Source organism: Stegostoma tigrinum, chromosome 25 (assembly GCF_030684315.1).
Source record: "Stegostoma tigrinum isolate sSteTig4 chromosome 25, sSteTig4.hap1, whole genome shotgun sequence".
Classification (NCBI taxonomy): Eukaryota; Metazoa; Chordata; class Chondrichthyes; order Orectolobiformes; family Stegostomatidae; genus Stegostoma; species Stegostoma tigrinum.
Genome location: NC_081378.1, coordinates 37,184,169 through 37,208,638, shown reverse-complemented (window position 1 = coordinate 37,208,638; position 24,470 = coordinate 37,184,169). Strand labels below are relative to the sequence as shown.

Below are 24,470 nucleotides of genomic sequence, written 5' to 3'. Positions count from 1 at the left end.
ATAATAATAAACATTGTAGAAGACAGATGCATTGGAAGACTTTTTCCATTGTTTAATTTTTTAAAAATTCAACTACTTATCCAAATTTCTCGGATTGCCTCCTCTTCAATTTTATTTATGTTAAGGTAACCTGAGTACTAAATTCGTTTGCCCCAAAATGTTCCTACAGATTTCCCCCAATATGCTCTACTGACCACTTTGAGTTTATGTTTTCTTATTATCAATTTAATAATCAGTGGAAACAGTAGTTTGCCTCAACAATATGCCTTGATGACTGACCCACATGTCAACCCTACACAGGCCAAATTTGAATGGTTGATTTTGAATATGAAACCAAAAACAAATTCCCAAGCAAACTGGCTATTATTTTAGTCAGAAGGAATATTGTAATGGACCATTACCATTTTCTGAACTGACACAAGGAGAAGGTATTGTTGGTTCAGGACAACTGTCCCCAGTCTTCCAGGAGTTAGCAAAAGTAATGGGTGTACTCTCCACAATGCTCTGTGCAGAAAGGAAGTCATCATCTGCATCATCATTGAAGGTGCCACATAAACCTGGGAACCAAACAACACAAGTCATCACAAGAGAGCAGCTACATCACATCCACTCTGACTGCTTTCAAGATTCAGCAATATTCAGTTGGGAGATATGACTCAGGCAGCTTTATGAAACAAAATTATTGAGTTTAAATTTCAGAACGATCCATACATTAAGGCAGTTTACAGCGATGTGTGTTCTGCATGGCAGCATTACTGCATATCTTATTTGCAAAGTCATTTATTGTAATCATATTATATAGAGCAGTCACTTTATAACTTCGCAATATCTTGCCCACAAACAGTGCCGTAAACCAGGACACAGAGTAAAAGTAGTTGGAATGGTCACAATATGGACCTTACACAGAGTAACCAGTGAGGGCAGGGCATCTAAATGGAGAATGGGCGATGGCCAATAGAGGCTGAGTAGAATCACCAGTGAGAGCTGTTATATTTTTGGATGACAGCAGCATGAGGCAGCAAACTGCAACTTCACTACTCTATTCGTAGTACAGAGGATAGAAGGGGAAGGGAGAAGAGGGTCAGAAGGTTTGGAATGCAACTGTTACAACTTTTGGCATAAAGAGGCGAAAGTTGTAAATTATACCTTATTTTCTATCCATAATTTATATAATTTCTTAATTTACTATTATTTATGATCAAAACTTATATTCTGACTGGAGTAAGCATGGAAAACATTGAACCCTCTTTCAATTACCGTGGAACTCACGAGATTGCAACAGGAAATGGGTGCCTTTCTGTATTAGTATGTGCTTTGATCTCAGCCTATGATTTATGCCAGGAAAAGTTTTGTCTTCACTCAAAGAGTTAACTAAGGAGCTTTGTGCAAATTCTGGTCATGTGTGGAGCCAATGTGAATCTGAGTTTTTGTCTTTGAAGACAGAGTTTAAAAAAAAAACTGAGTCTTTTATCAACGAGTAACTCTTTCTGAGCCAAACCTTTTGTGCTTCCTTTTGCATCCTCAGACAAAGAGATGTAAAGCTGCATAACAGGATCTATCTGCACTTGCATTTTCAGGCCAAATGTTGTTGCCACTTGAATGAACTTTGAGGACTGCCAAAATATTATTATTTCTCCTGTTGAATAAAAAATGTATAGGTTTAACTCATTTTAACCATTTAGTCATTTATCTCATAAAATGGCACAAAGCACTTTTTTACCTGTTCTCAGGGGGCTTGCAACTTCATTTCCATCTAAGTATATATTGCCATCATTGTTGAACACAATGCTGGTCTACGAAAAAAAACATACGTATATGTCCCATTTTAGTGATCACAATGATGGAATTGAAGTTTGAAGAGAGAGGTCTTGATAAATTCTCACCTGATTCTGAGTTAGGGTAACACGCTGCAAGCATGTCTGCTTAAATGCTGCTTGACATTGATGGATCGCAACCTCAATATTCCAGTCATTTGTCTGTTTTTGTAGTAAAGGGAAAAAAGGTTAAAAAAGTCACTAAAATCGATTTAACATTATAAACTTAATGAACAACAGCTAATATGCCACACGTACTAAAACTGCGTAGTATGAACAATCTCCAACCAAACTGTAGAAGGTGTTATCAAATGTTGTAAAATATGTTGCTTCTTCAATGGTACATCTCCCAGGGCAGCTGCGGTAAAAGCATGCCCATTTTCCACTTTCACAAATGCTGTGATTGAAAAGAAGAATGAACAACAAAATAACTAGTTGCACAGAAATACAGGCATATTTAGGCAATAGGTAGCAAATGACTGAAAATCATACCATGACTGGCATGAAGTGTTTCTGATCTCGCCAGCTGGATAAATCTGTCCGCTGTATTCACAAGGACATGCACTTTCAGTTATGCACCTGTTACTGCCTCTTACATTATCCAGAACTTTCCCTTAAAATAATAAAAATTAATATACGAGAACGTTAATTCACAAGGCAAAATAAACCCTTTATTATGGTACTGTTTCAACAATACTGCAGGATTTTTAATGTCAGGCAAAATGTATATGAATAAAAACCAAAAGAACTGTGGGTGCTGTAAATCAGAAACAAAAGCAGAAGTTGCTGGAAGAGCTCAGCACGTCTGGCAGAATCTGTGGAGAGAAATCAGAGTTAACGTTTCGGGTCCAGTGACCCTTCCTCAGAACTCAAGTGTTGTGAGAAAGGGTCATTCGAACCACAACGGAAACGTATATAAATATTGCTCAGATAATAAGAACTGCTGATGCTGGAGTCCGAGATAACGCAGTGTGGGACCGAAGGAACAAGCAGGCCAGGCAGCATCAGGGGAGCAGGAAAGTTGACACTTCAGGTCCGGGCCCTTAAGAAATTAGAAATTCTGCAATTTCTGAAGAAAGGTCCAGAGCCGAAAAGTCAGCTTTCCTGCTCCTCTGGTGTTGCCTGGCCTGTGTGTTCCTCCAGCTGCACATCTTGTTATCTTAGCGAGTTTTGAGAAGATTTGTAGCTCAGGTTGAGGTTCTGGATGAGAGTTTGCTCGCTGAGCTGGAAGGTTCATTTTCAGACGTTTCGTCACCAATCTAGGTAACATCATCAGTGAGCCTCCGATGAAGCGCTGGTGTTATGTCCCGCTTTCTATTTATCTATTTAGGTTTCCTTGGGTTGGTGATGTCATTTCCTGCATTGGTGATGTTATTTCCTGTTCTTTTTCTCAGAGGATGGTAGATAGGCTTCAAATCAATGTGTTTGTTGATGGAGTTCTGGTTGGAATGCCATGCTTCTAGGAATTCTCGTGCTCGTCTCTGTTTGGCTTGTCCTAGGATGGATGTGTTGTCCCAAAGTGGTGTCCTTCCTCTTCTGTATGTAAGGATACTAGTGATAGTGGATCAACTAGCCACAAAAAGACATGATCCACTATCACTAGTATCCTTACATACAGAAGAGGAAGGACAGCACTTGGGGACAACACATCCATCCTAGGACAAGCCAAACAGAGACAAGCACGAGAATTCCTAGAAGCATGGCATTCCAACCGAACTAGCCTATGTGTTTGTTGATGGAGTTCCGGTTGGAATGCCATGCTTCTAGGAATTCTCGTGCTTGTCTCTGTTTGGCTTGTCCTAGGATGGATGTGTTGTCCCCAAGTGCTGTCCTTCCTCTTCTGTATGTAAGGATACTAGTGATAGTGGATCATGTCTTTTTGTGGCTAGTTGATCCACTATCACTAGTATCCTTACATACAGAAGAGAAAGGACACCACTTTGGGACAACACATCCATCCTAGGACAAGCCAAACAGAGACGAGCACGAGAATTCCTAGAAGCATGGCATTCCAACCAGAACTCCATCAACAAACACATTGATTTGAAGCCTATCTACCATCCTCTGAGAAAAAGAACAGGAAATAACATCACCAATGCAGGAAATGACATCACCAACCCAAGGAAACCTAAATAGATAAATAGAAAGCGGGACATAACACCAGCGCTTCATCGGAGGCTCACTGATGATGTTACCTAGAATGGTGACGAAACGTTTGAAAACGAACCTTCCAGCTCAGTGAGCAAACTCACGTCCACATCTTGTTATCCTGTTTATAAATATTGATGTTTTAGAAATTCTTTCGTAGGATAAGGGTGCTTTGACAAGGCTAGCATTTACTGTCCACCTCTGGTTGAGAAGTTGCTGATGACCTTACACCTTGAACGGCTACAGTCTGTGACAAGGATGCCACATACAGGATGTTCCAGGGCTTTGATCCAGCAGTTATGAAGCAGCATGACATATTTCCCTATCAGAAACATACATTACTTAGAGAAGTGTTTGCAGGTTTACATATTCCCATCTCTGTTTTGCTAAAATATTCCCTTTTGGATTCTTTCTCCATCTACTTCTTCCCTTTAGGGTGCAGGTCAGCAAGTGGCTGCTGTCAGCATTGGTTAAGGAGGGTTTTGAAATATTAGCACAGGAATTTCACTGAAAAGGATCTCAATACTTGCACCCACTGATTTTTCATCCATTGCATTGCTGAAGCTTTCCATTTCCAATTTGCAACTCCCTCAAATTTCTGGGAACCTCAGTGTGATGATGAGAATACAGTGCGAACCTGTACTGTGTCATGATAAAGTTATTAGATCACTGCGTTAACTTTGCTGTTTGGAATTTCCTTTAATCTTCTGCATAAAATGAGGTAGGAAAAACACATTAAAAAAGAACTTTACCTCCACCATCCCCCAAACCACACCACCACCACCACCACACCCCCTCCCCCGCCGTGATGTCAAACACGAGTTCAAAATGACAGTAGGGGAACATTTAGGCAATAGCAAGGACATCATGTTACGGTTCAAATTTATTCTGGACGTGGAAAATGATTGCCTGCAAAAGATGGCTTTGTATTGGGAGAAGGCAAATTTTATAAAAAAAGAGCAGGATCTAGTTACAATAAACTTCTAATTAAGTCAACCCACTTGGAAAGGCATGGGCTAGTTAGGGATAGTCAGCATGGCTTTGTCAGAGGGAGGACATGCCTAATAAATTTGTTCGGATTTTTTTTCAAAATGTGATCAAGTACGTGAACGAGGGAAGTTCAGATGGTCTGGTTTTTATTGATTTCGGCAAAGCTTTTGACAAGGTCCGACATAGGATACTGATTAAGATGATTAAAGCACAGAATTGATGGAAACTTGACGTGATGGCTTAGGAGCTGGCTTTGTAATAGGACACAAAGGGTAGTGTGCAAGGCTGTTCGAGTGACGAGGCCAGTGTCCTGCGGTGTGCCATAAGGATCAGTACTGAATCCTTATTGTTTATTGTGTATATATAAGTGATATAGATGAAAATGTGGGGGAATGTTAAGCAATTTTACAAACAACACCAAAATTGGTACAGTAGTTAATAGCAAAGAAAATGGTTGTAGATTGCAGGAAGATTTGGATGCATTGATCAGATGCTCACACCAGTGGCAGATGGTATTTAACCCTAATAAGTGTGAAGTGATGCACTTTGGAGGAAGAAACGAGATGAGAGAGTATTTAATGAATGGCAAGACACTCAGAGAAACAGAGGGATCTTGGGTTAATTATTCACAGATTCCTGAGGTTGGTGGGGCATGTTAATAGGGTAGTTAAGAAGGCATATGGGGCATTTTCTTTCATCTTTCATCTTGTGCAGACTCAATGGGTCAAAGGGCCTTTTCTGCATTGTATGAATTTATGAATTTATAAGAACAAGGAGGTAATGTTAGAGTTGTACAGAACATTGGTCAGGCCACAGCTGGAGAATTGTATGCAGTTCTAGTCACCTCACTGCAAGAAGGATTTGATAGCATTAGAGGGTGTACAAAGGGGGTTCACCAGGATGTTGCCTGGAATGGAGAAATTGAGCCACTGAGAGACTAGATAGGCTTGGATTGTTTTCTCTAGAGTGGAAAAGATGTACGGGGGTGACATAACAGCGGTGTATAAGATTATGAGGGGTATGGACAGAGTGAATACAGAGTGGCTGTTCCCCTTTCTTGGGGGGTCAATCATGACAGGGCATAGTTTTAGGGTAAGGGGCAAGAGATTCAGTGGCAATTTAGGAAAGAACATTTTCAATTAACAGGTTGTGGGAATCTGGAATGCACTTGCTGGGAAGGTAGTTGAGGCTGGAAGCATTTAAGAAATATTTGGATGAATACTACAAATATCATACAATTCAAGGATATGGGACAAATGCAGGAAATTGGGATTAGCACACTTTTATTGGTATCATAGAATCCCTACGATGCAAAACAGGCCATTTGGCCCAACAAATCCTCACTGCCCCTCTGAAGAGCATCCCTCTCAGACCCATCCCCCACCCTTTCCCTATAATCCTATATTTCCCATGGTTAATCCACCTGATTCACATGCCCCTGGACACTACAGGCAATTTAGCATGGCCAATTTACCTAACCCACACATTTTTGGACTGTGGGAGGAAACCAGAGCACCCAGCAGAAACCCCGTGCAGACACAGGGAGAACGTACAAACTCCACACAAATAGTTGCCCAACAGTTGGATTGAACGCAGGTCCCTGGCACTGTAAGGCAGCAATGCTAACTACTAAGCCACCTTGCCACTCATGCTAGTTAAGTCAGTGCAGACTCAATGGGTCAAAGGGCCTTTTCTGCATTGTATGAATTTATGAGCACATTTTTTCAGTGTCTCTCTTTCCCTGCAATTCTAAAAGTGCTGCAGGGCCAGAGGTCCAGGGATCTGGCAGATTTCCCTGATGTTTGCCTGTGTTACTGCTAGTTCCCAGTGATCCCAATGATAGTGACCCTGAGGTCTGAAATGGAAGAACAGGGCTTTGTAGCAGTTAATTTTACTCCCATCGTTTAAAACAACTCAATAAGGATCGGCTTGGAAAACAGTTTGCAAATTCCCTTTAATAATCAAGATAGCTGGAAGACATCTGTAGTTAGTAATGCAGAAAGATAAGAATAGCTATGCAGTTCAACTGAAGTATGACCTATCCATCATTTCCTGACAGATTGGCTGGTGTGCCAGACAGGTTTTGTCATTGTCAGGCAGCGGAAAGAGGCCTGTCTCTAAATTTGCAAACAGCATTGTGCAAAGTGACTTCCTTGCTGAATTAGAGTCACCCTGGGTATTTCTCCTGCATGAAGTGGAGGTATGAGGAGTGTTCTGTGAAAATACATGGTGGATATGGCCCTCTTTGCTACTCAACCCCTATCCAACCTTGGGTTCATTTCTCAGTAACGCAGCAGATCAAGAGTCACTGCAACATCAGCCCCATATTTATGACTTAGCATGTCCCAGTTACCAAATCCCTTCACCTCCCTGATGGATACACCAGCTCACTCTTACACATCCAAAAACAAATCTCAATACCTCCAGGAGGTTCAAAACGGGAGACATAAATTCAAAAGCACTTTCTCTAAAAGTTGAGTTGCCATCTTCTTAAATAGTATTAGAGGAAGATGCATTTTGATTAGCACCAGAAGTTGCCCAGGATATCAGGGCCCAGTAACCAAGGTCTGGGTCACTAGGAGATCTGCAAGAAGGTTAGGTTAGGTGTCAGGGATGGCACTAGGACTGGGGACAAAAGCAACATTGAGGCCCATGGGCTTGCACAAATGTTTACTGAACCTGCTCCATCAAATTTATGATGATTTGCGTCAGGTCAGCCACAATGTCACTATTATACCTGTCCTGGTGTTTTCAGTACAAACAAAAGTACAATTGAGATTGCCTTCCCAGGAGGTATGGGGGGCATACCAGAGTTTCCCAGTGGCATAGTTTGCACTATTCTCTCAATTTGGTGCTGCATAATGCAGTGTTGTGGCATTTTCGCATTATAATCATGGGTTTCCATTTCATGTCTGGGTTTTGCACAAATCGTTTTCTATACCTCCATCATTAATTGCTTCTGCTGCTGTTTTGCCCTTTTACATTTCTCTTCCAATCAGAATAAATCCAGATTTCTTAAGTTAATACACAATGTCACAAGAATTGAGCAATATTTAAATAATGAATAATACAGGCAAAACAACAGGGCCATCAGTGTAAATACCTTCTGGACAGACACAAGTATTCACACACTCTTTGGACTGTTGTTGGGGATTCCGATCGGTGCATGTTGGAATATAGGAAGGGCCACACTCCTTGTATATCTGATTCCCTGGACAGGTGGGGAATGCTGAGGATAAAATGTTAAGTTTTAATGTTTTGACTATTGAAATGTTACTATTCCAACACTTTAACTCATTAAATAGGTTTAATTCGAGAGTAAAAATCTTGATCAACCCTTTATTTACATTTTATTGACAGAAACTACTTACCACACTCCGTCTGTGTCCTCCAGTTTTCCCAGTACTGGAAGACAGCTTTATCACAATGCCGTGCAATTTCTGCAAAGGTTGCACATTGACACCCCGGTCCCTTACAGCTGCAAACATCTGCCCGACAAAGCTTCCAGTATTGCCCAATCACTTTGTTGTCAAAGCACGACAGGAACAGAGATGAAATTGCCTGACAATGCTGAAAATAAATATTAATAACAAGAGAAATTAGATTGTTACTTACTTGCTAAACTCCAAAGAAGATGCGCTCATATCTGTTTACGGATTGGGTGGGGTTTGCGTCCCCGGAGGTTCTAGTAGTGTCAGAGAATGGGGTAGGGAACAGGTCCAGTACCCAGCTAGAGGAGGAGGATTCAGCAGCCAGGTACAGGAGTGAGGTTTGTGTCAGACCCCAGGGCAGGGGTATCAGGTGTAGATTAATATAATAGTGTGAAGATGCTTCATTATGCACTTTTATTGAGGACTCTTGTCTAAACAATTGGTTCATTTGGAATGCTCAGAAAACATCAACCTGTTTATTTTTTTCTGGACAATCATGAAAAGGACAGCAGGACACTTCTTTCTCAATACTATTTCTTAGAAATCACATGGTTTGAGCTAACCAAGCAGTCAAGCCACAAGCCAGATTTACAAGACCCCTGCCTTGTGTTTATGTCTTGCCTCAGATAACGTTTGGAGTTCATATGAGTGTAGCCTGCTGAGGGGCAGAAAAGTTTTAGAAAAAAATCCTTTGAGGGTTCAGTGCTGTAACTAAAACCTTGATCCAGCTGTACTCCTGAAAATCTGCTCAATGAGTCATTCCCCAACCTTATTCATAACAATAATCAGAACTAAGTAGAGCTCTCAATCATCCTTTAAGGGCCAAAGAATTGACATAACTTTACACAATTGACTGTAAAAAAATCCAGCATTACTTGTTTGTAACGTAGCAACTAGAAATACTTCCTGACAGTTTAGGTTACTATGACCCAAACAACTTCAAATTCTCAAATATTGAAAGCGGGCACTGGGGTCTAATCAGCAATTTTCATGGTTTACACATTCTTTTACTTTGGCCTTTAAAATTAATTCATGTTCATATGCAAGATCAAGATAAGGTCCCTTCCTTTCATTTTTAGATATTGACCCTTTTGCACAAAACAGATTGAAGTTCAGTTTTGTCTTCCAAGGGAAAAAATGGTTTGGAAGCCGATTGCAGGCAGCAGGTGATAAGGGTTCAGAGTGTCAAAATTTGAAGTATGCTTTGGGCCCTCTTGTGGTGCAGTGATACTGTCCCTACCCAGATTCAAGACCCATCTGCTTCAGAGATATCATAGAATCCCTACAGTGTGGAAATTGGCCCTTCAGCCCAACAAGTCCACACTGACCCCCAGAGAATCATACCCAGACCCATCCCCCTATAACCCACCTAAACTGCACATCCCTAAACACTATGGGCAATTTAGCAGGGCCAGTCCACCTAGCCTGCACATCTTTGGACTGCATTAGGAAACCAGAGCACCCGGAGGAAACCCATGCAGACACAGGGAGAATGTGCAAACTCCACACAGACAGTCACCCGAGAGTGGAACTGATCCTGGGTCGCTGGCGCTGTGAGGCTGCAGTGCTGACCACTGAGCCATCAGGGCACCCTACTTTGATATCTCTGAACAGGTTGACTGGGGAAGAAGAATACATTAACTTTAATTTAAGATCTAGCACATTCAGGCCTGAGAGAGAATTTGTCTCGAGAGAGAGCGAGAGAGCGAGCGCACGAGAGATTTCCACCTCTGGTTGATTTCTCACCCAGGAGTGTTTTAAATGTTATTTTTTCACCTAGTCTGCAAACATAATTATGTATCCATATGCAAGATTATGAGGGAGTTTCCATAATAAAATCATGCTCCAGTCCAAACTTACAGAGCATCTCACACCTCAAAATAAATAAATCTGCTGGTTTTAAGCATTACTCCTTCAAATAATGGCTGATGACATCTAGGAAAAGACCAAACAATGAGGTTCAAATAACTAGATTCACAGCCATATAAAAAACAGCTGTATAAAAATGAGATATTTACATGAACAAGCAGCTGGCATACTAAAGATGAGCTTTAGACAGATCTGGAGGTGTTACCTTCAATACACATCAGCCAGGGGCTTATGAATGATGGTAATGTCCTGCACCCTGCACAACACAGTCTAGTAAGGAGGACTGAACCATCAAAATGTATGGGTGCAAAGCCTTTCTGAGGCAAGAGGAAGAGGGTTAGGAATTTCATGCAAACAGAGCTCCAACATCATTGCACAACCCCATCGATGATACCCTCATGACGGTGGGTTTCACTACATTTCACCAGTGGAGCCACAGAGTATTTGTCCATGATACCCGTGGCTCGGCTTTAAATCTGTCCATCCAATTATCATAGTGAAATTTCCACTTGCCAGACACAGGGAAAAAGTGGGCAAGATGGAAGAGTGACACATGCCAAAACAGTGAATAGCCTAAGGATATACAAAACTTTATTTCCAACATGAGTTTTGTTTAGAAGAGAATAGAAACAGCCAAACTCGCTGTGGATCAAATTCGTTGGCTGTTTGGACAGAAAACACCTGGAATATCAAATCTGCTGAAATGTTAAGGAAGCTTCAAAGGGGTAGAGATACACCCTTCAAACTGAACTGTAATCGCCTGTGTGTATCTCAGGCTACAAATGTAAGACTTCATTAGAATGTAAGGCTTACTTGTTGATCTTTATGCTCACTGTAAACAAATTTTCCAGGTGAAATTTTGCTTGCGCACCTGTGTCAGCACAAGTCTCCAGAGATGATGTGGGAGTCATAAGGTATAAAGATATAATCTCTAAAGCTAAAGATGTGACTGTCAGATTAAAGGTTGAGCGATAATAAGGGTTTGAGTGAAGGTTTATAGCTCGGGTGCTGGTTGTAGATGTTGGTGTGTTAATCGAGCTGGGAGGTTTGATATCAGATGTTTCATCCCCTTGCTAGGTGACATCCTGAGTGCTGTGGAGCCTCCTGTGTAGCACTGTTGTCTTGTGCCTGTTCAAATTTACATGTAGTCTGGATTTTGCTGTTTCCAGTAGTTGCCTGATCCAGCTGTGCATTGTAATGGCCGGTATATTGGGTCTAATTCATTGTGTTTGTTGATGGAGTCCATGGATGATCCATTGAATGAGACACCATCTACTGACCATTAGAACACACAACCAGAACAGGCACCTACCAGAAGCAACAAAAACCAGACCTTATATAAATTCGAACCAGCACAGGTCAACAGCACTTCTCAGGAGGGTCCACAGCACGGAGGATGTCACCTAGTAAGGGAATGAAACCTCTGCTATCAAACCTCCCAGCTTAGCTTATAATTACTTCTAAAAGATATGTCTGATTGTAAACTTACAGAACTCGCTTCACATGTTTCACTTGATTGGGGGTTACTATGACATGTGTGGCCCAAAACATCTAGTTTGTTTGTATTTAGAAAATTCGAATCTGTAAAAAGAAAGTATAAAAATTGAACTTATTGAATGATATTAACCGGAATGAGAAAGCACATGTGAGCAATTGTCCGATAACGATACTGAGCAACTAAAACATTCAAAACCAAACCAGGAAAATAACCATATGTTCTTTGTATTTGTTTTACCATAATTGCTGCTGCTGTTTATGTCAAAGTTCCCACAAAGGCCACACAATTGTCCTTGATATTTATCATCAATAGTTACCTACAAATAAAAAGCAATCACAAAGTGTTAGGCATGTATTTAAAAAAACTATTGCATGACAGTTCCAATTCATACAAAAGAAGTTATTGGTTTCTATCTCTACATACTTAAATCTATTAAACCAACAATTTCCAAAGATGGTCATGTAGTAGCAATGCTATTGTATGATTAATCCAGAGGCCAGTACTAATACTCAGAATTCCATTCCCAATACAGCAACTGGGAGCACTTAGATTCAATTAGCTGATAATTGTATAATAAAATTTTAATTTCATTACTCTTCATTGTGAAACTACTGATTTGTCACAAAATCACATGTAGCTAACCAATAGCATTCAGGAGAAGATAGCCTAGATCTGGCCTGCATGGGACTTCACACACACAGCAATGTGGTTGACATTTAACTGCCCTCTGAAATGGCCTGGTAAGGCATTCAAAGGCAATTAGGAATTAAACAACCCTGCCATCCCAAGAATGAATATAACGGTACATGTCATCAGATGACTGACAATGGAAAACATCATGCTGACAGAGCGCTGAAATGTTTAGTTGAGCTGAAGGAAATTTACACTCCACTTGTACATATCTTAAAATACTTGATATTGATCCTCAGCCCAGACAATGAAAGGGTTTTCTACTCTCCAGATGCAAGGAATTGCTCAAACTAAGGAACATTTCTGTAACAATATCTTCTGATCAAGTACCATTGTTTTGAAACGTGAAGCTCCTTCCTGTTCGAAATGTTCAGCTTTGGATAAATACTACATGATACATGTCTTTTATAAATCCACAATAAGTTACCAGAATATGACCAGCAGACAAAAAGTTGAATGACAGTGGAACAGATTGGAGCCTTTGCTCTTATCATTATAGCGTTATCCAAATCATTTATCAATCCACATCCCTGCATGAATATATATGAGGAAGACTATTTAAATCTATTTAGTTCTTCTTTCCTTGGTAATTTACAGACTCCCAGAATGATGCAGACTACTGCTGGCAATTTTAGAGATTTTTCCTTTGCCTGACGTCTAGATATTTATTCAGAATCATTGTTATTTCAGGAAGCAATTATTGACTAATAACAAATAAAACACTGAAAAACATACATGTATGAACATATTTGCAGATATATATGTTTCTCCAAAGAAACAAAATTATACTCTGTTTAAGAATGTTGGAATTATAAATGTGCCATATCTATTTACTCTGATGGATATAGATGTGTAAAACTATAAATACATAGAACTATGGGATAAAGCTGACTTACCCATAATGCATCTTCATTATTCCAGTTCACAGATATAGTATGCTTTCTGTTTGATAGTTGTGTGTAAATTCCTCTTTTATAGATGCCAATTACCTTGTCATGATATGGTAGCTGTATTCTGGAAAACAAAGGTATTTACAAATGAAGCTATTATTCTAAACTAAAATGAGAAATTATTAAAATCTCAACTTGTACAAAGAATAAATATCTCAGGATTCAACATTAGATGACCAAGAATGGTTGCGAATTAGGTTGTGTACATGAAATTTGCAACAAGACGTTATCTCATTACATCCACTCAAAGCACTATTAATCCTTCACATGAATTATAGCAACATCCAATCAATCTACACTTCATCTGCAAAGTGATGGAAGGCATAGTTGATAGGACTATGAAGAGAAACATGCACAGGAACAACCTGCTCACTGATACTTAGTTTGGATTTTGTCAGAGCCATTTGTCACCTGATCTCATTTCAGCCTTGGTCTAAACATGGGAAAAGGGGCAACATATCTAGCCCTGAAGGGGAAATGACCGCTCTCAACATCAAGGCAGTATTTGACCAAGCATCAAGGAGTCTAGAAAAATTGATTTAAATACAATTCAGAGAAATACGTTCTACCTATTGGAGTCAAAGCAGCAGAAAGATGGTTGGGGTTATTGGAGCTAATTATCCTTTTCCCAGAGACAACTGCAGGAGTTCCTTAGAGCTGTGTCTGAAAAAACACCATCTTCGGTTGCTTCATCAGTGACCTTCCCTCCAACATAATAGCAACAGCACAGATGTTGTTGATGAAGGCACAATGTTCAACACCATTCATGACTTCTCAGGCACCAAACCAGTCCATGTCAATTTGCAGCAAGACCTGACCAACATCAGGTTAAGCAGACATGCAGCATGTAATATTTGTATCATACAATTGAAAAGCCAAAGCGAAATGAGTGGAGGGGAATTTATAGTTTGCACCCAAGCAAACTTCTTTCAGCATTGGTCAGAAGCAGAGGTCCTGTCGGCAGTGGCGGTTTGTTGTGAAAAGACTGTGTAGTAAGTAATAATTACACCAAGATATTCTTTAGTACTTCAAAATTCAGTGATTCGTGATTATAAGGAATATTCCACAAGATGCAGTAATTTTATTGCATTAATGTAGGCCTTGTTCATTGGGTAAGATGTATATACCATGACTCAATGTTGAACATTCCACTTAAATTAAGAGGTATAAATATCACTTGGCTAAAATAGGTGCAGCACATGGAGCAATAATTGTGAATTTAAGCAATATTTCTTTATATTCAGTGATTTACATTGGTTTGCAGGACTTCAGTGAGGAATGCACAGTGCTGCATGTGTACAGTACAATATTATAATTTACCTATTGGATGTTTTGTGCTAAAATTTTTCAAAGGAACCTAACTCTGTTTTTAAGGTTGATTTGTATGGTAACCCATTAAAATTACAATTTTGAGAAATGGAGCCATGACATTAAATGAGAACTACCTGTATTATGGTTACAAGAGGTCAAAGCCTGGTGGTAAGTTACTCCCTGGGGTGTTGTCAAAGGTACACACCAATGACTGAGAAATGCCCCTTTAGCAGCAACTTCCAAACCCACAACCTATAGCACCTTGAAGGATAAGGTCTATAAATGCAGGAGAACATCCTGCAAGCACCCTACAATCCTGATGTTGAACTACATTCCCCTTCCTTCACTGCTACTAAAACAAATTCCTGGAACTCCTTCTCTAACAGCCCTGTGAATGCACCTACAACATAACCTTGGCATTCTCCCTAAAATGTTATGACAGCTTTAAATGAAGAAAATCTGTTCCTAAGGGCCAATGGCATCAAGAATCAAAGATTTAAGATTTTGAGCAAGGGATTATACAATATGATTCAGTTGCATTCAGTAATTTAAGAGGAGATACAGAAAAAAAAACTTACACTGCATCTTGAACTGAAATGGTCCCATTCACCACCAGAATTTTGACCCCTTCTATCTGGATGAATACATGTTCCAGATTACCATCTGACCCTCGACGGATCTGGATGTTGAAATCCTCTGCACCATTTTTGCAGTGGTGACTCAGAATGTAGTTGCAGGTTGACGTAAAATGATACAACTTATCATCAAAAGTCCTGAACGCTCCATTTCCCCATGTGCTGCAAAACCCTTAAAAAAAAGTTGAGATTCCATTAAACGATAATAGAAGGAAATGGCCTGACCTGTGGTCACAATAATCTAACCATGATACATTCAAATTCAGATAGTCTTCTTGATCTGTTATTTTCTCTTTGATGAATCCCAGTATCACAACTCTTCACAATAGCAACATGTTGTTTGGTGGGAAAAGCTATCATGTGCCTTGAATAACAGTCACACTGCAGCAAATGAGACATCCCCAAAAAATTACCCATGATCTACATAATTAGTAGCCAAATCAATGGGTAAAAGATACTGGGAAGACAGAAGTGGAGAAATTTATCTCAGGTGGTAATGCAAGACAGGCAGCACTATTTCAGACACCTATTAATGACTGCAAAGAGACTGAACATTAGACGTAGAGTATATCAGGTATCTGGCCCCATACTGCCCATTGTCCAATCATTTAAGATAAATTTCTCTCCCAGACAATTGACCAAAATGAGAAAACTGATAATAGTTGCTGATATAAATTGGGATAATACATTTTGCAGTCCTCACACAGAAGTATGGATGAACAGAGAAACATGTGATTTAAATAATAATCAGTCATGAGATTGATGTATTTAGAACCATAGAAGGACTCACTCAAGAAGCACGAAAAAGAAATAATTTTGTCTGATGAAGAAATCCGGAATATGGAGGAGCAGTTTTAAAAATTAGAGCTAGTCCATTCAGGAGTGAAATTAGGAAGCTGAGCAGTCTTGGAGGGAGGGGGCGTTGTGGTGACTGTTCTTGTTTTCTAATGTGCCTCTTTTAATCTCATTAAATGTGAGAGTAAGGTAGGCAGATCCATAAAAAGACCATTGGCATTTTGGACTAGAATGGAATTTTGACTAGATGCTGAACAAACTCATCAGCCTCCTTTCTATGGTCCTAAATATGGCTTGAAGGGAAAATTGAAAGTTTGTGGTGCACTCGGAGTATTTCCCTGACAATTCAGCAATTTGCCCATGATTGATGCTGCTTCTGTAAATCTAGGCTTGGTCGATTCTTAACATGGTTGCTCAGAGCAGAAAACTTCTATTTCTCAACATCAGCATCATCTTCCTGGGAGATACTTTCTAAATAATAATTTTTAAATTTCATATTTCTCCATAAGAACATAAATATATACTTACCGCGGTTTCGACCTAGTATTGTTTCCTCCAAAGATATGGGAACATGTTTCTCGGATGAGCTATCCAAACCTGGTTCAGAGGAAAATATTTCAATTAAATTTGATTCAGATATACAAATAATATGGGTACTTTCCATTGTGTTTTGTCACTTGCTGCTGTTATTTCAGGAGAGGAACCATGGAAACAATAGAGGAGCAACATATAAAGCTTTAGTCATTCTGTTAGGCCATTCATCGCTACACATAATCTAATCTTGCCTGGAATGAAGAATGAAACTGGCCCCAGATTTCATCCATTCTAGTCATATCAAAATTCATACCAGCATCAGCACTGACCTTGCCAATGGGAAATCATGCCTAAATTTCTAGAAGAGGACATTTGCCAAGGTGAAAATAAAAACCGGAATGAAGAAATGGCAAATGCAACGCCATTCAAACAGGGAATAGAGTGATAATAGATGTATGCTATTGTCATGGAATACTATTCTCAGACCTTTGCTGCCCTCTTCCATTATTATGCAGAACAGTGGTGTGCAAGTTGTAAGGGAATGTTATTTCTACAAGTTCATCCTTTGGAACAATATTGCGATGTAGTTTGTCAAGAAGTGTAATACAGGTCTCATTGTGAAAATTGGCATGAGAATTCACTTTGTTGACAAAACCAATTGCTCAACAGTCCCATCAGTATAAACACATTCCTGTGAAATACCTATATCTATAATTAACATCTTCACTTCATAAAACCCAACATGATTTTTTAGCTGATTACTGAACAAGTCAGAAAAGTTAGGGCTTGTCTATTTCAATGCAACAATGTCGAAATTGTCAGAGTAGAAATGCCCCTTCTCCCAAGGTGAAAGTAAGTAATTGAGCATGTTCACCCTGGAGAAACATTTGCCCCTTTACACCTACCTCGCTAATTAATTTATAAGTGAGGAAGTCCATGTACAATTTTCTCAACCTGACACCAAATAAATGGCCATTTAAAGACCTCAACATGTCAATTCATACCATGCCTTTCCAGTGCGTGAGAAGGATGGTAAACTGGAAGTGAGAGCAACCTGACTGCCAAGGTGGGCAAGACCTCAATTTTCCCCAATTTGGAGGCAATCAAAGTTATAGGTGGCATGCAAGAGGGTCATCTCTAAAAGCCACCTTTTGCTATTGCCTCTGACACCACTGCCACCTCCCACAATCCCCATACATTACTGCTGGATTGCCCAAGGAATAGGCTTCAAATGGTGGTATTTATGGCACAGAACCGGCTGGCATCTTGTTGGCCTGCAGCTGCTGGCAACCCAGGCCACCATTGTTGAGGCCTGATGGGAGGGCCATCAAGTGAGTTATCTCTGTAGTGGGGGGTGGCATATGAGTTGCCATCTAACTGGTTGACTTCCATCCACAGTATCAAATAGGAGAAAATGCCATCTTTAATTCATGGCAAACAACCTTTCTTGAACCAATAATTAATTTTTACAAATATGCTTCAGCTTCTATCTTTTGTTCTTGCCTGTTTTTATTTCTATGTTAACGCAATCTTTCTTTCCCATTCTTTCTGTCACATTCAGTATAAGATTTAACAATTGAATTCTATCTGGCATGTGCTAAGTTACACTCTGCATTGTTCATTAAAGATCATTCAATCCATCTCTGTTCGTACAAGTTCCAGATTTCCAGTAGAAGACCCTGTGCTGTGAAGAGTCACTAAATACAGTTACATTCTAACGTAAAACCCCTTAGAAGGTTTGGGGCCAAGTCTATAGGTAATGAATAGATACTGTCATTTATTTACCACAAAGAATAACATCTAGCCCAATGTTTCAGGTTGCTAATCTTTTGTCAGTTACACAGTTCATGGTATGGCACTGGGCAGTGCCACCAAACAAAAAGGCCTAGGGGTGCAGGAGCATATTTTCTTGAAAGTGAGTTTGCAGATAGACAGGGTAGTGAAGACGGCATTTGGCACACTTGCCTTCATTGATCAGTGCATTGAATTTTGCAGATAGGACGTCATGTTGCGGTTGTCCAGGATGATGGTTAGCCCACTACTGGAATATTCATTCCATTCCACTCTCCGTACTACAGTAAAGAGTTTGTTAAACTTGAAAGGGGTCAGCACAGATTTACAAGGATAGTGCAGGATTGGAGGCTTTGATCTGTAGATAGAAGCTAAAAGACTAGACCCTCTTTTTTCCCTGGCATGTTGGATGCTGAGAGGCCATATAGAAGTTTCTAAAATCTTGAGGAACATGGATAGAATGAATAGCTGAGGTCTTTATTACAGTGTAAAGGAGTCCAGAACTAAAGGACATAGGTTTAAGGTGAGAGGGGAAAGATTTAAAAGGGGCCTGAGAGGTAACTTTTTCATGCAGAAGTTGGTATGTACATGGAATGAGCTGCCAGAGAAGGTGGTGGAGCTGGGTACAATTACAACATTTGAAAGGTGTCTGGGTGGGTACATGAAAAGGAATGCTTTCGAGGGATATGGGTCAAATAGTGACAAATGGGGCTAAAACAGTTTGGGATTTCTGGTCAGCATGGACAAGTTGGACCGGAGTGTTTGTTCCCATGCTGTATATCGCAAAGACTCTATGACTCAGTACTAATGAAAGGCTTTCAGACTGAAATGTTACACAAGTTTTTCCCTGTTGACTTTTGAAACTCATTGCTAAATTCAAATGAGCATCATAGCCCACCAGGTGTGGGAAGCAGTAATCCAATCTGTCTTCCTGGATCAGACAAACAATCAGTACTCTTCCAGCTTGGCACTGGGAGCAGGATGCCAATACAGATAAGTGAAAGGGTGCTTCAAAATCAAGGCAGTCTTTTTCTGAGGTTTTTAAAGTTTCAATTAGAAAACACTTTTGTAGCCAGATTCCACTCACGGGGAGCAGAAACGGGAATGAAAGTTGATGCAGGGAGTGGGGTGGTGTTGTTAAAACACCTTTAAATGCCAAACTGCAGCTGTCGCTCCACCTGGACAAGTAGAGATAGGCTAAGCTTATGTGAATTACTAGCCTGCTGGACTGCAACTTAGAATCATAGAATTTTACAGAACAGAAAGAGGTCATTCTGCCCATCATGTCTGTATCAGGTCTCAAAAGAGCTACTCTGCTCATGTCATTCTCCAGCCTATCTCTGTAAGCCCTCTAACTTCATTACGCTCAAAGATATATTCAACTCTTTCAGTTATGAGGAAGTGTCACCGGACCCAAAATATTATCTGATTTTTCTTTACAGATGCTACCAGACCTGCTGAGATTTTCCAACAGCTTTTATGTTTGTTCCTGATTTATATCTCTCTTTTGAAATTTCCTCTGGAACCTGCCTCCACCATTCTACCAGGCAGCTCATTCCAAATCCTAAGAACTCTCAAGTCAGCCATTTCTCCTCATCTCAATCCTAGCTGTCTGGTGACAATCTTGGAATTGTGACCACTAGTTGCTGACATGCCATCTAGCAGAAACAAAAAATTCTTTAACCTGTCAAAATTGTTTGTAATTTTGGACACCTTATTAAGGTCATCTCTTAAACTTCTCTGCTCCAAGGAGAATAAGCCCAATTTCTCTCATCTTTCCTGATATCTAAAATTCCTCATTCCTCATAGTAAATCTCCTTTGAACTCTCTCTCGTGCTTTAACATTCTTCCTTGAACGAGGTACCCAGTATTGAACATAATACTCCAAATGTGTCTGGTCAATGATTAGTAGAACTGTAGCTTCACTTCCTTGCTTTTTATCCTATGTCTCTATCTATAAACTCAAGGGTCCTGTAAGCCTTCTCAATAAATATTTCAACTTGTCTGCAGACTTTCACAGAATTATGTATTTATTCCAAGAGGTCCCAGTGCTCCTGGATACCCCAGTTGCACAGTTTGGGAATCTGCAAAGCTAACAGTTATATGTGGACCTCACCAGGTAACTTTGGGGTGTTATGCCATTCTACAGCATAACATAAGTTTACAGGAACACTTCTTGGAAATGATCCTCGGGTTATCAGTCTTCATTAATCTTAAAGCTTCAAGTGATGTTGAGTTTTAAAGAGAAGCAGGAAGGGAGTGGGAGAAAGGCGTGAATAGATATTTTGCAGCTTGCTTGATTAATTCATGTAAAGCTCTCCCTCAGCAAAGTAGATCATGCATCCCACATTTGAGGAAATTACACAATCTTGATCCTTACTTCTTTATTGTTTGGCGTGAACAGGAACTGAATAATGATCACATGATTATTCATATTATTTAATCTGGTCTAAAACTGATTTCAAAATATGCCTCTAATATATCCAGGTTTTAAGATTATGTAATTTATGTTTATTGAGAAACAAATAGGAATAAACAATTCTTACGTTATGATAACATTGTACAGCTATATAGACCTTGTGTTCAGAATTACATAAGTGATCGTCACTGCCTCAGCACCATTATGTTTTACCAATAGCAACAATTTCCTTAAAGCACAATTGTTTTTTTCTCATCTTCTGTGAAAATATTGTCTACTTGAGATGCTCCAAGAGTTTTGCAGAAAAAGCGTTCTTACATGACTCACATCAATAACAATAATTTGCAATAATATGGTGTCTTTAACATGGTAGTACATTGCAAAAGTATTTCAGCGGATGGTATTAAAGAGAATTTGACCAGCCTGGATAGCTTGCAAATGCTCCTGACAAAGGTGCAGACAAGTTAATAGCCACTTTCCATAGTATATGCAATTTTAAGAAAATATTTTCTTGAATAAAACAAATGGAGAGAATGTCAATGCTCTATCTCTGAAACTGTGTCCACCGTGACAACTCTGTAATGACACTGTACTGCCCCAATTCTGGCTTCTTGGTCATCCCTGATTTCCTTCAGGTCATTATTGACGGTTGTGCTTTCAGATGCCTAAGTCCTCAGACTCTAGGCTGCTCCCTGGACCCTCCCCATGTCTTTCTCCTCCTTTCAGTCACTTCTTAATGTTTACCTTATTGGCCAAACTTTTGGCCACTTAATTTCTCTGTCCGTAGTTTAGTGTCAAATTCTGATTGGTAACATTCATGCAAAGTGCTTTTGCAATCTTGTACTACATGAAAGACACTACATAAATGCAAATTATTATTGATATCAATCAGTTCAGAAAATGTTTCTGCAAAGCACTTGGACCATTTCAAATCCATAACATTTTTAGAGAAGATGAGAATATTGAAAGCAAATGTGTTCTAAAGGGATTGCTATTCTTAGTATTGCATCAATGTTTTCAGACAATTATCATATTTATTTATAACTGTATAGCTTTATTCACGTATCAGTCTACAAATCATAGGTGTGTGTGAATGAAGATAAAGGGACCAATTGCCTCTGGTCTTAGTCTGTTAGGATAAAGGCAGTAATTTGAAATAGATTTCAAGCAGGCTCAACAAGATGTCCCTGGCTGCTGTGCATACAACCTTTTATTCTGAAGGGAATAGGAGTGGCAGTTATTTTGAAAGCTAATCTTTGCTGCAAATGATGAAAATGACATTCCCCTGCATACCAATGTAAAAAATGATTGGTATTACAGCAAAAATTTGTTAAGTCAAAATTTCACTCCAACATTGGGGCAGATTTTCTAAAATGCTAGATTTTTCTCAGTTTGTCTCATGAACTGTTGAATTAAATCACAGAATCCTTTTCTGTGTGGAAGCAAACCATTCAGCCCATCAAGTCCATAGTGATCTTTTAAACAGCATCCCACACAAACTCACCAACCCTGCAAATCCCATGGCTGATCCACTAGCCTGCACACCAAAGGGGAATTTAACATGGCCAATTCACTTGTCTGTGCATCTTTGGGCTGGAGGAGGAAACTTGACTCAGTCCTCCAGGCTGGAATTGAACTCAGGTCCATGGCACTGTGAGGCAGCAGTGCTAACCACTGAGTCACCGTGTCATATCTTCAGTGAAGATGTAATTTTATCAAAGAAAGCCAACACTGAACTATGATTAATCTATTTTTCTCTTACAATAACAGCACCAGAAACATGACATTTTCTGATTCAGCTAATAATCTGGTTGATACAATGCAAGGGTACTACCCCTTTAGAGGAACTATATATAAACTTAAAAATAAGAGGCAATTTTTAGTGAGAAATTTTTAATGAGAAAATTTGACTAAAATGCTTCCAGCCACTCTTCAATAAAAATAAAAAATCTTCTTTGAATGATTTCATCAGAAATAGTTAACAAGCAGGTATTAATGTTCAAACTTTTTTTTGATACCATCACTTAGACCATAGAAAATGGGGAGAGAGACTAGAAGAAATTTCAGTAAACTTGGATTCTGGAATGTTCCATCCCAGGGAGTGGTTGAGGCAAATACCATTCCATTCTTGAAACAAAAACTAATTAAATATTTGAAACAGAGAAAGCTACAAGAGTGTCAGAAGAATATCAAGTAGTAAAATTAGTCCTGGAATTGTTTATTAAAGCATCAGAACAATCACAATACATGAAACATCTCTGACAGTGCTGTCAAAGTCTACAGCATATAGTGCTGACATATGGATGTAGGAATGTAATTCTACAGATTTTAATTTCTCACTTAAATTTATCTTAGATATGAAATATGTTATATTGAAGGATTTTTTTTTTTGCCAGGGAGATGGTAAATACAATTTAAGAGCTCTTAAAAATTAATATGTATTGGTGTGCCAGGGGAAATAGTGACACAATGATAATATCACTGGGTTAGTAATCCAGACACCCCAACCTAATTGCTCTGTGAATATGCTTTCAAATTACATGGCAGCAGCCAGTGGGGTGTGAAGTCAATTTAATACTCTAGAATTATAAAACTCAAAATCAATTATGATGATCATGACAGCTATTGTTGATTGAGGTCTAAAAAAACTCTATTCAGTTCATGACTGTTATTTAGGAAGGAAGATCTACTATCCTTACTCAGTCTGGCTTACATACCCCAGACTGCTAAATGCCACCTGAAGCAGTGTAAAAAGCCATTTAGTTCAAGGGTAATTAAGAACTGGCAGCAGAAGCTGGCCATGCCAGCAATGCCCACTGCCCACAAAAGAAGAATTTTAAAATGATCTTTCTGGATGAAACATATATTACTGCTGCAATCAAAAGTTTCTCTCATGAAGTCAGTGAGAAGAATATGTCAGTTCTTTTTCTACTGATTGAATTGCTTTTGCCTGCAGTCCCATTTACCAGCAGTGACAGCCAATGAGATATCATATGTTTACAACTGAGTTGAAGAACCATTCACCGTAAATTTTGTAGAATTCCAATACATCATTGTGCAGGGACTCACCTTAAAGAAAACCAATTTATAATAATATTGTTTCATTTCATAACATATAACAGTTTACATAAATCTAAAAAGAGATCAGCTATTCTATTTCAAAATCATAAATACACTGCACTATAACATGTGATGTTCGCTTACCTTTGCACAGGGAGAGAGCCCAGAGGACAACTAATACAAGCTTTTCAATCATATTAGTTTTGGACGTGAATAGGCACTAGACTCATCCTAGTGAATTGCACTCACTAGTACAGACCATTTCTTCAGTGCATTTATATAGTTCTGCTCCCCAAGCTCATTTGAATAGAATAAGGAAATTGAAAGTTTTTATTTGCTGAGCAGTTTCCTTTGGATGGTGAATTTAACCCTTTAGATTATAAAACCTCATTATAGCCTCTTAATTCCTCATTGTCCTTTTTCTTAAAAACGCAAAGTAACAACAATAAAATGTCTTGCAAAGTTATTTTAAAAGTATTTCTACACATCAGCCAAATATCAGTTCCAATTCATGCTCTTCTTCACAGCAATCCTG

At 39.3% G+C, this 24,470-nt stretch overlaps 1 protein-coding gene across 4 annotated transcripts in view; it reads right to left on the bottom strand.

The window, feature by feature from the left end:
* Window positions 1-24,215, bottom strand: part of LOC125463382 (mucin-5AC-like) — a 132,692-nt gene extending 108,477 nt beyond the window's left edge. For all 4 annotated transcript variants that reach the window (XM_059654644.1, XM_059654646.1, XM_059654647.1 and 1 more), the window contains exons 1-14: window positions 24,080-24,215; window positions 16,660-16,728; window positions 15,280-15,508; window positions 13,337-13,454; window positions 11,988-12,066; window positions 11,742-11,833; window positions 8,324-8,522; window positions 8,056-8,181; window positions 2,307-2,427; window positions 2,073-2,211; window positions 1,884-1,976; window positions 1,721-1,793; window positions 1,499-1,636; window positions 402-557 (exon numbers count right to left, since the gene is read on the bottom strand). In XM_059654644.1, the coding sequence (XP_059510627.1) occupies window positions 402-557; window positions 1,499-1,636; window positions 1,721-1,793; window positions 1,884-1,976; window positions 2,073-2,211; window positions 2,307-2,427; window positions 8,056-8,181; window positions 8,324-8,522; window positions 11,742-11,833; window positions 11,988-12,066; window positions 13,337-13,454; window positions 15,280-15,508; window positions 16,660-16,728; window positions 24,080-24,131 (1,684 nt within the window). In that variant the 5' untranslated portion in view covers window positions 24,132-24,215. The remainder of the gene's footprint in view (window positions 1-401; window positions 558-1,498; window positions 1,637-1,720; window positions 1,794-1,883; window positions 1,977-2,072; window positions 2,212-2,306; window positions 2,428-8,055; window positions 8,182-8,323; window positions 8,523-11,741; window positions 11,834-11,987; window positions 12,067-13,336; window positions 13,455-15,279; window positions 15,509-16,659; window positions 16,729-24,079) is intronic.
* Between the last annotated feature and the right edge of the window lie 255 nt (window positions 24,216-24,470).